Source organism: Rhinopithecus roxellana, chromosome 17, assembly GCF_007565055.1.
Source record: "Rhinopithecus roxellana isolate Shanxi Qingling chromosome 17, ASM756505v1, whole genome shotgun sequence".
NCBI classification, from domain to species: Eukaryota; Metazoa; Chordata; class Mammalia; order Primates; family Cercopithecidae; genus Rhinopithecus; species Rhinopithecus roxellana.
In genome coordinates, this window is record NC_044565.1 from 75,371,541 (window position 1) to 75,387,991 (window position 16,451).

At 40.1% G+C, this 16,451-nt stretch overlaps 1 protein-coding gene across 12 annotated transcripts in view; it reads left to right on the forward strand.

Annotated features, from left to right (window-relative positions):
* The window catches only part of LTBP1 (latent transforming growth factor beta binding protein 1), a 444,191-nt gene that overhangs the window by 375,552 nt on the left and 52,188 nt on the right, over nucleotides 1-16,451 (forward strand). For 8 of the 12 annotated variants that reach the window (XM_030921070.1, XM_030921071.1, XM_030921072.1 and 5 more), the window contains 2 exons: nucleotides 10,339-10,464; nucleotides 15,231-15,374. In XM_030921070.1, the coding sequence (XP_030776930.1) occupies nucleotides 10,339-10,464; nucleotides 15,231-15,374 (270 nt within the window). The remainder of the gene's footprint in view (nucleotides 1-10,338; nucleotides 10,465-15,230; nucleotides 15,375-16,451) is intronic. The other 4 variants (XM_030921073.1, XM_030921076.1, XM_030921079.1 and 1 more) reach the window with 1 other exon arrangement.

Below are 16,451 nucleotides of genomic sequence, written 5' to 3' on the forward strand. Positions count from 1 at the left end.
GACATACATCGATGAGCAAAACAGACATGGGTTCTGCCATCTGGGACCTGCATATGCAGGGAACAAGCAGTAAACAAATAAGCTTTCCAAAAAGTATATGACCACAAATTACACTAGTATGAAGGGAAGAATAGGATTAATGAGAGGGAGAAGGAGGGAAGACTGTTTTGACTAAAGGATCTCTCTAAAGAAAGAGCGTTTGAGCTGAGCTCAGGGCAAAGCCTCTGAGACAGAGAACTTGGTGCGCTCTAGGGAGTGGAAAAGGCCATGCCTGGTCCTGAGAGAGGAGGTGTAATCTATAGCCATCCCTAAATACATCTCTCATCTGATCTTGAAAGCTGAGCCAGGGTCAGGCCTCATTAGTACTCAGATGGGAGAGAGAGGCTCAGCAAGGGTAGGGCTGGGGAGGCAGGAACAGAATTTGCAACTTCTCACAGGAAATGTAAAGAGTTTGGGTGTTATTCTAAGTGTAATTGAAATAGACTGATAGATTCGGAGCAGGACAGTGATATACTATATTTCCTCTTTCTGAAAAGATGCGCATTTTTTCACCTTTAATACTAAGGCACTTCCTACGGTTGAAGTGATTTTTAAAAAGCAGTGCAAAATAGTTTTATTTGTAGAGTTTTTTTTTTTTTCTTTCTTAGTGGTACAGGAAATGAGTGTGTTCTTTATAATGAGTGGAGTCTTTTATTTGATTCAGTTCAGTAATTTATATATTTTTAAGTACAGTGTGTCTGTTTTCCAAGTTACTTTTTGGCAATGGGATTAGAGGAGCAGGAGAAAACTCAGGATATCTTCTAGGATATTGTTATAATAGCTCAGGCCAGACATATTGGTAGCTCAGGCTAGAGCAGTGGCAACGTGATGGAGAGAAATGAATGACTCAAAAAATGCTTTGGAGATAGAGCCTAGTGCCAGTTTAGAACACAGAGTTGAACCAGATGTAGGACATGGAGGAGAAGAACTGTTGAAGAGAGGTCATAGGTCCTGGCTTTAGAAAGTTGGTATTTGGTGGCATTATTTGCTGACATGCTAAAAGAAAAAAAAAAAGAAGCAATTTATTTGTAAAGATCAACAGAGTGATTTGGTTATACTAAATTAGAGTTGCCTGTGAAAATCCATGTGGGTGTGTCCCATAGGGAATTGGATCAAGTTAATTCTAATGTTCAGAAGAGAAGTCTAGTCTGGAGATAAAAACTGGAAATCATTAGATCTAGACCATATTGGAAACCATCAGAATGGGTGACGCCACCAAGAGAGATCATAGAATGGGAAAAAAAGAAGGTCTGGAACGAAGCTCGGAGAAACTCCAACATGTACGGGTCAAGTAAAAGAGACCCTGTAGTAGTCCAGGGAGTAAGAGGAAACATTGGAGGATATGGTACTATAGAATCCAAGGGAAAAGAGTTCTTCAAGAAGGAGAGAGTGGTCAACTACATTGAATACTACTGAGAGCTCTACTAAGAGGACAAGAAGAATCCTTTGGGTTTTACAAAATAGTGACCTTATCAGGTGCAGTTTCAGTGATCTTGTATTCAGGAGCCACTCAAGAATGAATGAGAACTGATGGAGTAAACATAGCATGTGTAGATAGGTCAAGAACCTTGGCTGTTAAAAAGGAGTAAGAAATATGGAATGATCCAACAGAGAGAGAAAGAAGGTGATGCAGGGGCAGAGGCCAGATGGAAAAGCAAATAACTTGAGGACCCAAGTGTGGGCAAGATCAGATAGCATGTGGCAAAGGCTTTTATGCCATTACCCATGGAAGAAAACTGAAGAGGTTTAAGCAGAGAACTATTTGATTGGACTATTTCAGTAGGTAAATTATTCTATCATTATGGGAGATGAATTTGGGGTCTTCAGTGAGTGTCTGAAAGCACAAAACTCAGTTTGGAAGCCATTGCAGGAATTCAAGTGAAAGATAATGTGTCCTTGAGTAAGGTTGGAGAGGAAAGGAGAGACTGGAGATATAACCAAAAGATAAAATCAGAAGGATGTGGTGACTGGATGTGGAGCAGTAATCAAGGATGACTGCCATATTTTTGGGTAACTAGGATGATATATGTGATTTTTAGGTTGGTTTCCATTAGGATGTCTTTATAGGTGTTGAATACCTGTTGTCTATATAGTGGTTGACAAAAATGGAGCAAAGTTTTGGTTTAGTTTCTCTGGACTATAGGATTGAGGCTTGTCTGGGTAATTTTTACAGAATAATTTAAGTAGGCTGGGTGTGGTGGCTCACACCTGTAATCCCAGCACTGGTTGGCCAAGGTGGGAGCATCACTTGAGCCCAGGAGTTTGAGATCAGCCTGGGCAACATAATGAGACCTCATCTCTACTAAAAATAAAAAAAAAAAGAATTGCCAGGCATGGTAGCACATACCTGTGGTCCCCGCTATTTGAGAGGCTGAGGTAGGAGGATTGCTTGAGCCTAGGAAGTTGAGGCTGCAGTGAGCTATGATCATGGCACTGCTCTGTAGTGTGGGCAACAGAGTGAGACTCTGTCTCTAAAATAAATAAATAAGTAAGTAAATTTTTTTGAAAGTAGTACATCTCCATGCTAGAAAAAATATATATATAGCTCATTGGCCTTCTTTTCTAGAAGGCAATTATGGGAAAGTTGAATTTCAAACAACTTGTTACCTATGTCATTTCTTATTGCTTATCTTAGGCTGCTAGCTTTCAGAACAGACTGGTGACCATCAAGGTCCCCATGTTTTCTTCCTGCCCTTCTCTGTCAAGGTATAGCATGGTAGTCAGACTCAGCCCAGGGATGTCGTCTGCTGTTTCTGGCCTATTCCCATCTCCTAGAACAAAGTTATTTTCCATAACACATATGGGCTATATTCCCCAGCCTTGTCAATGTTGCCAGACCTCAGTGGACCTTTTTTAAAAGGATCTTTCCATATCCTATTGTATTGTCTGGACCATCTCCAAATCCAGTTTTTAATTTCCTATTGGCTAAATTTTATTTTCTTTCTTTAGGCCTTGTGCTCATCTTCTGCTTAATGCTGGCTTCCCTCCTATGCTGTGAGAGAGACCTTAATCGCTTGTGGGCCAGCAGCCATGCCATTTTAAAATTCTTTTGGGCAGCCATTCAGCTGGTTTAACATCTTTCAATCCCACTTCTTGGCTGAGATTTACTCTCTCCTAGCCGGCTTCCGTTCCTTTCAGAAAGGAGTGTGAGGGCTGCATTTCCAGTGTAAGCCCCTTTTCTTTGGATCTGTTTTCCTAAGATTCTGGCACCAAATACTTAACCAATTCCAGTTGGTTAGGAAGTTCTGAGATAAAATAGTGGGTCATTTTCCTCTTATGAAGAGATCCAGGAACACCGTTGCTAGGCATGGTCCTATCTAAGTCCTGGGACCTCCTGAGACTTGCAACCATGGGTGCCTGATGTGCTTTCTTCCAAGGGTCTTCTACAAAAATATCCTCTTCATGACCCACAGTAGCTCTAGTATCTAGATTTCAAGTATGGTGATATTTCTTGTATTAAAGGACAAAGATGCCTAAGTCTTATTTAAGGACAAGAAGACTTGTTAAAACTAGAAGCCAGTAACTGATGAATTGAAGAGTAACAGATGGTGTGTTCTGACCTCCATCTTCGTAGTGGACAAACTCCAGTGTGCTTGTTGGGCTCACAGTTTGATTAGTTCTCTTCACCATTTAGGACCAACCTTATAAAACCATCATCATGGTGACAGGTAAGAGAATGTGATGGCTAGAACCACAAACAGATTCAGAAGATTGTTCTCTGACCAGGCCCTGTTCCTCTGCCAACTCTCCTGCTAACTAACTGTGTAACCTTGAGGAAAGTCACTTCCCCTTTCTAGCCCTCAGTTTTCTGGTTATTAAAATGAAGAGGTTGAACTGGATAATCTTCAGGTTTCCTTTAAGTCAAAATGGACCATATGATTCATCTAAAAATGTTCTAAGACAGGAAGGCCATTTCTTCACAACTCTGCAGTAGCTGTGGAAATTTTCCTATGAATTATCCATTACCAAAAAGACACTCCCATTCCCACTATCCACTTCTCTGGAGCATCCTGGTGGCAGAAGGAAAGCTCATTAGTGAGCTGCTTTCCCTAATAGGTGAGTATGTTTTGCTCAGAATAAGGAAGAAGGAAGTCAACAAAATAAGAGAAGGAAATGTTGAGAAACTAAGATGAAGAAGCACTTTCCTAAAAATGCAAAACCAAAAACTGAAGAATATATCTGAAAAAAAGAACACCAAATTATTTTACTAATGAAATAGACACAAATATCCCTTTCTCTCCAATATACATAGTTTTCAGAATATATGCAGATACACATAGACTTTTCTGCATGTAATACAAGATACCTAATGGAACCGTTGAGATTCGTTATGAATTTTAGTGATGAGTTCTTAAAATTAAAACACTTTTAATTTTTTGGTTCTTAAACAAGGTTTACATGACCCCAACCTCTTTTAGAAAACCCTGCCTTCTTTCCATACTTGTTCTTTATTTCATAGTTCACTTTACGTAAATGAGAAGGCGACACAGGTGTCTGGCCTTACACCTTTATTTGAGAATTCGGGAGTGCATGGGTTTGGGTTCTCTCGTATGTACACTCCCTGAATACAATCAGTAGGTTTTTAAAAACTTTTGGTTCATTGAGAAAATGTCTTAAGTAAAAAGCATATGGACAAGGAAAATGGATCTGCCAAGTAGATCCATAAAGACCCTCGAAAGTGTGGGTCTGTTAGTCATTGACAACATTGCTACTTTTTAAATGAGCCACTGGTAGTTCCCATCACCCAGAACTATGTTCTGTTTTTCTTTCTGATGTTTATGTAATTTTTTATTGGGAAATTCACATCAGGGATCGATTCTCCTTGGTGTGTGTAATTCTTTCTTGACTTTATTTCCATTGAAATATCAATATTTATATCTGCCTTCTTCAGTAAAGTATAAATAGCAAACACTTGCATGATGAATCAGCAATTTTTGTAATACCACACCTGATTTTTCTGGATTGACAATTGACAATTGATCACTAGACAAATCACGCCTATAATCACTAACCCATTGGATAGTATTACCGATAGTATCATGCATGGCCCTTACAGATACCTAAGCAAAATTGCTTCAGTAGTTTTAACAGAATCACCCTTTATTAAGCGAAAACATATAATATTTGGATGATTCAAAATATAGTTTCATCTTCCAAATTCAACTTTAGCAAAAAAGGATGGCTTTCACTTGTTCATTTAGTCTTGCTGGGACTTCTCCTCTAATGGAATGGATTTTCTTAACATTTAGCTTTATTTCTCTAGAATTACTCTTAATTGTAGCAGTTCTTTTCATGGTATGTATATACAGAACTAACAATGGAAAAATAGAGAGCTCACATCATCAAAGAAAATTCGAATGAAATAATGTTTTTTCTTGTAGCGGTCATTAAAGTGAAACAAATGTCCTCTTATTAAGCTATTACCTCACCTCATTGTTGAAAACATGAAACTGCTGAGAGTTACATTATATCATTTTTATAAAATATTAGTTGCTGAAGAGCTAGTTTCCAGCAAGCATTCAACGTTATTTTTTCCTATTCATTCAAATCCAAAATATTGCTCATCTAAACTTTCTCGGTTAATCACTGTTACAGTAAGTCTGAGACTGCAAGACGCCCAGTAATTCATAACTGGCTTGGGGCTTGTTCACCTTCAGGTCAATTATTTGGTTCTTGTGCACAGTAACAAGAAATCATCATCTGCTGTAATTGCATAGAATTAATAAAAAGGAAAGCAAGAGATTTTCCTTCAAGAATCTGGACTAAAAAGCCACCAGGTTTCTGGTACTACCTTCTCTTTCTCCTCCTTTGCTATCCTTCCACTGGTTTTAGTAGGGAAGTAAGTTGCTGGTGAGGTCAAGTTAAAGGTTCCCCACCTTGAGAAATAGCCCTCGATAAGCACAGCAGTGGCACAGAATGCTCTGGGAGCAGAGAGGAGAGGCCCTGAGATCTGCTCGTGGAGTAGTTAAAGAAGGTGCTGCAGAGGAGATGTCCCTTGGGTTGACTCCTGAAAGGCCAAAAGGCATTTCTGAGTAAGTCCAGGGGAAGGGGGTGGCATGGAGATTCCAGAGACGGAAGGAGTATGCACCAAGTCCATGAAAAATTAAATGTATTTTAAAAATTAAAACATATTTTTCAGATATATTCTTCAGTTTTTGGTTTTGCATTTTTAGGAAAGTGCTTCTTTGTCTTAGTTTCTTAACATTTCCTTCTCTTGTTGACTTCCTTCTTCCTTATTCTGAGCAAAACATACTCACCTATTCGGGGAAGCAGCTCACTAATGAAGCCACTAATTAAAATTAGAGGCTTTCAGAGACCTCTAGTATGCTAATTGAGCCAGATTGCAAATTGGGAACGAGATTGTCTGGAAACTGTGGCCAGACATATAGGCAGGAGGCAGAGAAGGAAGGATGGTCCATGCCCTACTAAGGAGTATGGTTACCCTTTAGCCAAGAAGAGATTCTGAACACTCTGAGCAAGGGAATGGTACTGGTGAGTTTGCATTTTGCAGAGAGCACGTAGAGCACATTGGCAGTCTTACGTGGAGAATGGATAGAGGGAGGGAGGCAAGACTGGAGACGGGAAGATGACCCACCAAGAGTGTGAGTATCAGGAATGGTAGTAAAGACGGCATGACAGGGAAGGACAGAGAATAGGAGAAAGTGAAGGGTGATATGAAGAGTTCTGGTTTGGGTGACAGATTGGATTTGCTGGTGAAGGAAATAGGAGAAATGGAGCTGAGATGAGGAGGGGAGTGATAATAAATTCATTTGTTATGAATATATCCAATAGGTATTAGATAAGTGGTTCTAAAGGACAGAGGTAAATTTATGAGAAAGACTGGGAAATCATCAGTATGTATGTGGTAATTGAAGCATTTCCAAGTTTCTTTCCAGGCCTTAAATCCTGTGGTTCAATGAATAATATAAATAATCTCTTTGACGTATGCCCATCTCAGAAAGTCTACAATCAGCAGTGGCCTGTGTTAAATGATTTGGTGACCTGATGCAGTTCCTCTTCACAGTTGTGATCAACAAATAAATTGTGATCTCAGCCTCATGCTGACATTGAAAATCAATCAGAACAGATTTATTGAGTGTCTTTTTTGTGTTTAGTGTTGTAACGGAGATTAATTTTTTAGATTGGAAATAATTTCATTGATTTGTCCTTTTTTTTTTTTTTTTTTTTTGAGACTGAGTTTCGCTCTTGTGGCCCAGTCTGGAGTGCAATGACGTGATCTTGGCTCACTGTAACCTCTGCCTCCCAGGTTCAAGCAATTCTCCTGCCTCAGCCTCCCAAGTAGCTGGGATTACAGTCATGTGCCACCATGCGCTGCTATTTTGTATTTTTAGTAGATACGGGGTTTCTCCAAGTTGTTCAGGCTGGTCTCGAACTCCCGACCTCAGGTGATCCGCCCACCTAGGTCTCCCAAAGTGTGGTATTACAGGCATGAATCACCGCACCGGGCTTCACTGATATTTTAATTCAAGTCACCAAAGTCAGGAAATGGAGTTTAGTAGGAAGACAGTGAATACAGCTTTAGGCTTGATAAGTTTAAGTTCATGGCAGAAGATCCAATGGAGATGATTAAGAAATGTGCTTGCACCCCGTCTCTACTAAAAATACCAAAAATTAGCCAGGCGTGGTGGCGAGCGCCTGTAGTCCCAGCTACTTGGGAGGCTGAGGCAGGAGAATGGTGTGAACCTGATAGGTGGAGTTTGCAGTGAGCCAAGATCGTGCCACTGCACTCCAGCCTGGGCGACAGACCGAGACTCCGTCTCAAAAAAAAAAAGCAAGAAATGTACTCCAGGGAAGAATCTTGGCTGGAGAGGAGGATGGAGGATTTATCCCAAAGAGCATGGTCATTGAAATTGGGAGAGTGTGGGAAGGGTGAAGGAGGGGAGTGCCAAGCACACAGCAGATTTCAGGGAGGGCCAGAGCCTTGACAGACACCCACCTTCAGGCTGCCAGAGGGCAAGGACAAGCTCAAGGTAGAACAAGAAGAACATTCTGTCACTGAACGTGGGAGGAGAGTGTTCAAGGAGTGGGCATTCACCCTGACTTGGAGGTCTGGGATAACTGACCAGAAGACGATCATGAGATTTAATGATGAGCTGATCATTGGTGCTTTTTCTCATAGGAGTCTCAGTGGGATAAAGAGTTAGGAATTAAGATTGTAGGCCATTGAGCAAGAGGAAGAGGAGGAAGAGGAATAGTAGTAGTAATAATAATAATAAGGTTGATGTGTACTATCTTTGATGCCTCCCTGCGTTACATGCCAGGCAGTCTTCAAAGCACTTTGTATGTGTTATTTTGTTTAATGTTCCCAGTAATTGTAGAAACTTACCGATATTATTAATATTATTCATATTGATACTATTGTTTCCATTTACAGATAGACTGTAATAGGAAATAAAGACAATGAGTATAGACAATCCTTTGAGATATTTTGCAGTGATACAAAAAGTTTAATTCCCCCCAAACTAAATTCTGTCAAGTGAAATTGAACTTGTCATTTTCTTTAGCATTTGTTACCTGCTTTCATTATTTGAACATAGAAGTACAATCTTCTCCACATATATTTGGGTGCTGTCATTACATTTTCTTAATTGTTTCTCAAAAACTTACATTTTGGCATGACAGTTAAGCCCAGGGGCAGAGAGAATAGAGTACCAGGCGATGGGTGGTGTGAGATGTGGCAGTGCCCAAGGAGAAGAAAAGCACGATGGGCGATGATATGATCGGGTGAAAGTGATTTTCAAGCAATTGTGACATTTTTGAAGGCAGTAGTAAGGTTAGGATCCAGGGGAGGAATAACTGGAGATGTCGAGAAGGATAAGCAGGTGGGACTGTCAGGCAGAGACCGGTCTGGGTGGGAGAAGGAGCTCTGCCCAGAAAGGAGAAGGGACGTAGGTTTTCTGTTTGTTTTGAGTTGGGAAAATAAAGTTTAAAAGAGAAAATGTGGCTGGGCGCGGTGGCTCACGCCTGTAATCCCAGCATTTTGGGAGGCTAAGGCAGGCAGATCACGGGGTCAGGAGATCGAGACCATCCTGGCTAAAATGGTGAAACCCCATCTCCACTAAAAATACAAAAAATGAGCTGGGCGTGGTGGTTAGCGGCTGAGGCAGGAGAATGGCCTGAACCCAGGGGAGGTGGAGCTTGCAGTGAGCCGAGATTGCACCACTGCACTCCAGCCTGGGCGACAGAGTGAGACTCTGTCTCAAAAAAAAATAAATAAATAAGAAAATGCTCAATTTTATTAATACTATCCCCAAACTAAACTCTGTCAAGTGAACTTGGACTTGTCATTTTCTTTAACGTTTGTTATCTGATTTCATTATTTGAACATAAAAGTGCAATCTTCTTCACATATATTTGGATTCTGTCATTAACATTTTCTTAATTGTTTCTCCAAAAACTTGCATGTGGCATGACTGTTAAGTCTGGGGCAGAGAGAGCAGAGTACCAGGCGATGGGTGGTGTAAGATGTGGCAGTGCCCAAGGAGAACAGGAAGGAAAGAAGGGAAAAGAAAATTACTAATTGTAAGGATAAAGAAGAATTCTATCTAAAAGTCTGTTGTAACTTTACAATTGAGGCATCACTTTTATAAGAACATTTTTATTAATGAGAAAAAAAGGCACAAGGTCACTCTCATCAGGTTTGTGGAGAACAAAATGAATTGGCGAGTCAGCCAGTCAGCTGGAGCAGCCTGCAGGGTTAGGACCTTGAGTGGTTGTAAATTGGTGGCATAAAATGTTTTCTTATGGCACTGGGACTGACTGACTACCCTGCTGACTTCATCAGACTCTCTTGACTTCCTGAGGATGTTGTGTAGTCTGGATCAATGTTATCCACAAGGTTAAGTAAACCATTGCTCATTTCCACCTGTAACTATCAGATGCAAATACTATTAGCATTTACTGCAACTCAAACAAGTGACAATATTTTCACATATTTTCTCTGTAGGAATATAAGGCTCCTTGGCAATCAAGAGTTGAAAACATTTAGGTAATACTGGGCGTGGCACTTGCAGCAGTCATTTCAGTCTAAAAACATTTCCTAAGGAAAAGTAGTAAATGTTTTTTTCATAGAACCCAATATTTTGACTGTTAAATCATTTTCATCAAAACATTTTATTTATATGTAAAATGTTTTAAAAGCTGTTATCTGTGTAGACATGTTCATTTCATCATCACACACTAATCGGGATGTGTTGAGTGCCTCTGTTTATCCATTAATATCTGGTGTTTGTCAGCCTGTGTTTGTTTTGTGTCTGATGTTCCATGTCTTTTTTGCAGATATTGATGAATGTGTAAACAACACTGTTTGTGACAGTCACGGGTTTTGTGACAATACAGCTGGCTCCTTCCGCTGCCTCTGTTATCAGGGCTTTCAAGCCCCACAGGATGGGCAAGGGTGTGTGGGTGAGTTTTTAGATTTTTTCCCAACGTGTTTCCCATGTCCCTAGGGAAAAGAAATCACAGTGAACAACAGGAGCTTTTAAGCAGGTAATTTGGGTAGAGCTTTATCACAATTTGATTTTGCCATACAATTTGAGGGTGTGCAAAAATATCCTATGTTGGCTGGGTACATAGCTCACACTTGTAACCCCAGCACTTGGGAGGCCAAGGTTGGAGAATTGCTTGAGGCCAGGAGTTTGAGACCAGCCTGGGTAACATGGTGAGATCTTTTCTCTATGAATAAAAATTTCAAAAACATTAGCCAAGCTTGATGGTGGATGCCTGTAGTCCCAGCTACTTGGGAGGCTGAGGTGGGAGGATCTCACGTGCCCAGGAGTTTGAGGCCGCAGTAAGCCATGATCTTGCCACTGCACGCCAGCTTGGCCAACAGAGCAAGACCCTGTCTCAAAAAAAAAAAAAAAAAAAAAAATCCTATGGCTTCTGAAATTCTTAGGGACAGTAAGAAATATAAAAGTATGACTTTACATTTAAATGAATTTTAACAAGAACATCTGTTTAAGCTCTTAACTGAGTATGCAGAACTCTAGACTCCCTTCGGCACAGGAAGTAGTCTGGTGTGTGGTATAGATTGTCTGTCTTTTAAATGCACCCCCTTAGTGCATTTAAGGCAAAGTATTGCCAGGAGCTTCAGTGTCCAGGAATGATACCTGTAAAAGGATGCTTTGAATTGTGCAACTGTATTTCCTTAGTCTGTTCCGGGATTGACAAGGCTGGAAGGAATCTTGACTATCATCAGATGTCCTGGAATATGGTCCAGCAAATGCTCACACAGAAAATAATTTGTATTCATTGTCTGACAAGATGTGATTTCTTCACGTCAAACTCATTATGAAACATACTTGTAATTAGAGCAGTTAAATGGGAAGGAGAAGAAAAATTATCAAATTCAAGACTTTATAGAGAGCAAGACTTTTCTTTTTCTTTATTCTTAGAGAAAAATAGCCATGTTCACTACATGGCAGATGGAACTTGAGGAGTCAATACCTATTTGTTTCGAAAATTTGCAATTAAAACATTAATTCATTTGCCATCCATATTAAACTTGGAAAATAAAATTTTCAAGGTTTAATGATAATGTCACTTGAATAATAACTGCTTTTGTGGAATTATGAAATTCAGTTAATTCCCAACCAAAAATTATGTACAAATCTATGATGTGGTTTCAAGCATAAGCAGTAGCTAGTCAAAAACATAGATAATTATTCAAGCATTATTCACAACAAGACATAGTTATTTAATAATATAGCTAAGACTATCTAATCTTAGTTCAAACTCCTGCTTTAGCCACCTTTCCACCAAAATACAGTTGTTTGACATTTGCATAGTATTTTCACCAGATGGGTCTTGTGATGTGGCCCCTACTTTTCATCTTAGCTTCACCACTTCCTTCTTCACCTGTTGGTTCCAGCAACGTCAGACTGGTTGTGGTTGCCCATGTCACTGTGCAATTATTTGACTGTCGTCCACTCCTTCTGCTGGGAATATTCTCCTAACCTCTCCTTCCCTGAGCCCTGGATTTTTCTCACTCATTCTGGAAAACTGAGGTTCAGTGTCATCTTCCAGACACCATCCCTGCTCCATCCCTCGCTGTCAAGCTGAGCTGTGACCTCTGCTTCCAGAGCACCTTCAGCAAATTCTGTTATAGCACTTACAACCTTTGGGGGAATAATTTAATAATGCGTACACCACCTGCAGCCCCCTTCTGCAAGGCTATAACCTCTATATGATTGAAAACTTTCTCGCTTCTCCCTGAGCAGGGCACGATGCTTGGCTTATTGTAGGTGCTCAGTAAATTTTGTTTAACAGCCAACTGTTTAAATATCAGATGTTGAACCATATCTGGAAACCATGTCAGCTGTCTAGAGTCCACATAGCTCCAGAGCCCTTGCTTAATGTTCATTTCTTTTTTTCTTTTTTTTTTTTTTTGAGACAGAGTCTTGCTCTGTCACCCAGGCTGAGGTGCAGTGGTGCAATCTTGGCTTACTGCAAGCTCCGCCTCCTGGGTTCACACCATTCTCCTGCCTCAGCCTCCTGAACAGCTGGGACTACAGGCACCCACCATCACGCCCAGCTAATTTTTTGTATTTTTGGTACAGACAAGGTTTCACCATGTTATCCAGGATGGTCTCGATCTCCTGACCTCGTGATCCACCCATTTCAGGCTCCCAAAGTGCTGGGATTACAGGTGTGAGCCACCACGCCCGGCTGCTTAATGTTCATTTCTAACCAGCTAGATGAGCACACTAAACCCATGCTGACATTTCAGCTTGGCACACGAAACACCACCCTTAGAGAAGGATATTTGTTATCATTTTGGTGAACTCAACAAATGTCATTTTATTTGTATTTGTATTTATTCTTTCAAAAATATTTACTGAGCACCTATGATATGCACTTTACCCTGTGTGTTCTGTAGAGCTACAGGGATGAGTCAGCACCTCTCCCATTATCACCTACTCATCCTTCAGCTATTTGCTCCAGTATCATTTCTCTAACCCACCCCTGCATTTAAGGTCTGCTGTTCCATGCTTTCACTGAGTCTGAACTTTTCACTCCTCACGCTCACCAAAGCGTTTTCGAATATTTTGTTAATTTCCCTAACTCAACTATAAGCTCCATGAAGGCAGGAGTTGGGACTGCTGGCTCATCATTGCTTCCTCACATACAGGCCGTACAGGCCTGCCCCACAGAAGTAAGCTAGGAAATATTTCTTGATTGAATTATTGCAGTCTGATGAGATCAAGTTTATTAGCCACATCAATAATACATGTTGGAAAGTACAATGTTCCATTGAACATTTACCTAAAATTGATAAATGTGAACTGGCAATTTCTTAAGTTTTTCTGGTCTCAATATGACTGTCTAGGTTGATTAAATATTTCAACTCTGCTTTACTTTACGTTATGGTATTTTTCACAAGTGAAATCAGTTCATTGGATTTATATCTCTTTATATGCAAATGAAATGGAAAACTGAGGTAATTATTCAAATAAGTCAAGATATATAAGCTTTTTGTCCAATTAACTGGGTATACCAGGTGAAAGGATGATTTTTTTTTCTGGAATGATTTAGATAATTGCTCAAATTTTTAACTTTGTATAAACCATTTCAAAGTATGCTCATGAAAGCTAATGTTTGTACATGTTTAATGCATAAGACGTGAGCATTTCAGACTTTAATTCAGGTACTTTGCTGAACTGGATACTCATAAATAAAATGTTGTAGGAGGAAAGAGGGTAAAAAGCACTACTGGACAAGATCAAACATAAAATTAGCCTTTCTTTAGGGCTGTGTACTTGCAAAATGTTGAATAAAGTGTACTTGTCACTGAGATTCCTTGACTGTATTTTAATTATGTATATTTAAGTACAGAAGAAAAACATTTAGCAAAATAGAAATTACACAGTGGGACATCAACAGAATTTGAAAAGGCATCCTGAGATCAGTGATTAGTTATTGGACCAACTCGTTTCACATGAATGATTAATGTAGCCTGATGAGTATCTATAGGGGTCTCTCCTTCATTTCTCAAAGGAATATGTAATCTGAATTCTATTGATAATTATGGATGCTTTGGCTACCAGAGAAATACCTGTATTTTCAGATATTTAAGTATATTTTAAAAGCTTTTTAAATGAACTTAATTCTGTGGTTACTGAAGTATCGGTGATTCTAACTTTGCTTGAATTAAGAACTGAGAGTAGGCCAGGCATAGTGGTTCACATCTGTAATCCCAGCACTTTGGGAGGCTGAGGCAGGTGGATCACTTGAAGTCAGGAGTTCATGACCATCCTGGCCAACATGGTGAAATCCTGTCTCTACTAAAAATACAAAAATTAGCTGGGCATGGTGGTGCATGCCTATAATCCCAGCTTCTCAGGAGGCTAAGGCAGAAGAATCACTTGAACCCAGGAGACAGAGGTTGCAAGTGAGCCAAGATCGTGCCACTGCACTCCAGCCTGGGCGACAGAATGAGACTCCATCTAAAAAAAAAAAAAAAAAAAAAAAAAAAAAAAAAAAAAAAAAAAAAAACTGAGAGTAGAGTGTTGGGTCATTTAAGACTTCATTATGTTGAAAAGTCAGGAATGATAAAACTAGATGGTCAGTGGGCACATATTAGGTTTGCAGTACAATTCCAGGGTGTCCTTTAAAACTAAATTGGGAATTGGCCAGGCACAGTGGCTGACTCCTGTAATCCCAGCACTTTTGGAGGCCGAGGCAGGTGGATCACGAGGTTAGGAGATCAAGACCATCCTGGCTAACATGGTGAAACCCTGTCTCTACTTAAAATACAAAATAAATTAGCCAGGCGTGGTGGCAGGTGCCTGTAGTCCCAGCTACTCGAGAGGCTGAGGCAAGAGAATGACGTGAACCCGGGAGGCGGAGCTTGTAGTGAGCCGAGATCTTTCCACTGCACTCCAGCCTGAGTGACAGAGCAAGCCTCCATCTCAAAAAAACAAAAAAACAAAACAAAACAAAAAAAAACTAAATTGAGAATTGTCTTAAATTTTTATAGTCCTTTTGTCCAGACCAAATCTGACAGCTCTACCTTAAAGAACCCCTTCCCTAAAAGAGCAGAAGGGGTTTGACTGCTCTCCGGGGATCGCCTTCTTTTCAGCAAGACACTATTAGCCCTGGCACAGCTGGTAAAATAGAGAGCTGTCATAAATGAGGCACATATCTCACTTGGCCTGTGCTCCCTTTTCCAGATGTGAATGAATGTGAACTGCTCAGTGGGGTGTGTGGTGAAGCCTTCTGTGAAAACGTGGAAGGGTCCTTCCTGTGCGTGTGTGCTGATGAAAATCAAGAGTACAGCCCCATGACCGGGCAGTGCCGCTCCCGGACCTCCACAGGTAAGTCCCAGTGACACTGTGCAAGGGAATGGCAGGCTCCTCTCAAAGACCTGCACCCACACAGCTTTGGGATAAATGCTGGGAGTGAGATAATTAGCCAGATGTCCTGACACAGTGCTGTCTCTGGAAGCTTCCATGTTCTTCTGTGCCTGCCTTGTCAATGGAATTAAGATGTGGATGATGACTCTTTGGGCTAGATGGCCTCTAATGTTCTATCCAAACCAGAGATGCCTCCAGTAAGGTAAAGGATCCAAAATGATGAGGACGTTTGCTGGGGATAGCTTAAAATTTAGAGAGCTATCAGCTCAGGATTTAATATGGCACCATCTCATTAAGTTGCATAATCCTCCATACGTTCTTGGCCCTTAGAGAAATGTGTTTTGACACGTCTCTAAATTAAAAGCAATATATAGGCCTCTTAGGATCTACAAAGACTTCCACTTGGAATTCTTAAGGTGTTTTTCCAGAATTTGGCCTAGAGAGTGGCTATGTTTGCGTTCACTTAAAATTTGATTTAGGCTGTGTCGTCACTGTGCAAACTGAAATAGAGAGTTGGACTGTTTTCCAGATAAATTAATCAACTTCCCAATCACCCTTTTAGTTTGTGCTGTGTAGCTATAGCTTGGTTGTATTTCAGGGAAAGCAAAGGCCCAAATGGTCCTTTGAGAGCCAAGTAAAATGAAACATAGACCATTTTTTTTCTTTCTCAGTCAGTGTTATCCATGCTTCAATAATAGCTTTCACTACTCCTCTGGAGGGTACACTTGTTCTGTGTAAAATAGCTGTCTTTGCAAGTAGTAGGAAATGAAATATAAAAATATTTTCACCCACACATATTTCCTCAGTTATTAAATATAGAAAGGTGAAGGGTACAGAATTAAATGAACAGACTGTAATTCAAAAACTTTGTGAAAGAGAAGAGACAGGTTATTACTGGTGACAGGATTTCTCTTCATTCTAATGACCACCACAACAATACATATTCCATAAAGAAGAGACTTTTCATTTTAATTGGATCTACAATAGCAAAAAACAAACCAAAAAACAAAAAAATCTGGTTGACCACTAACAGAATTG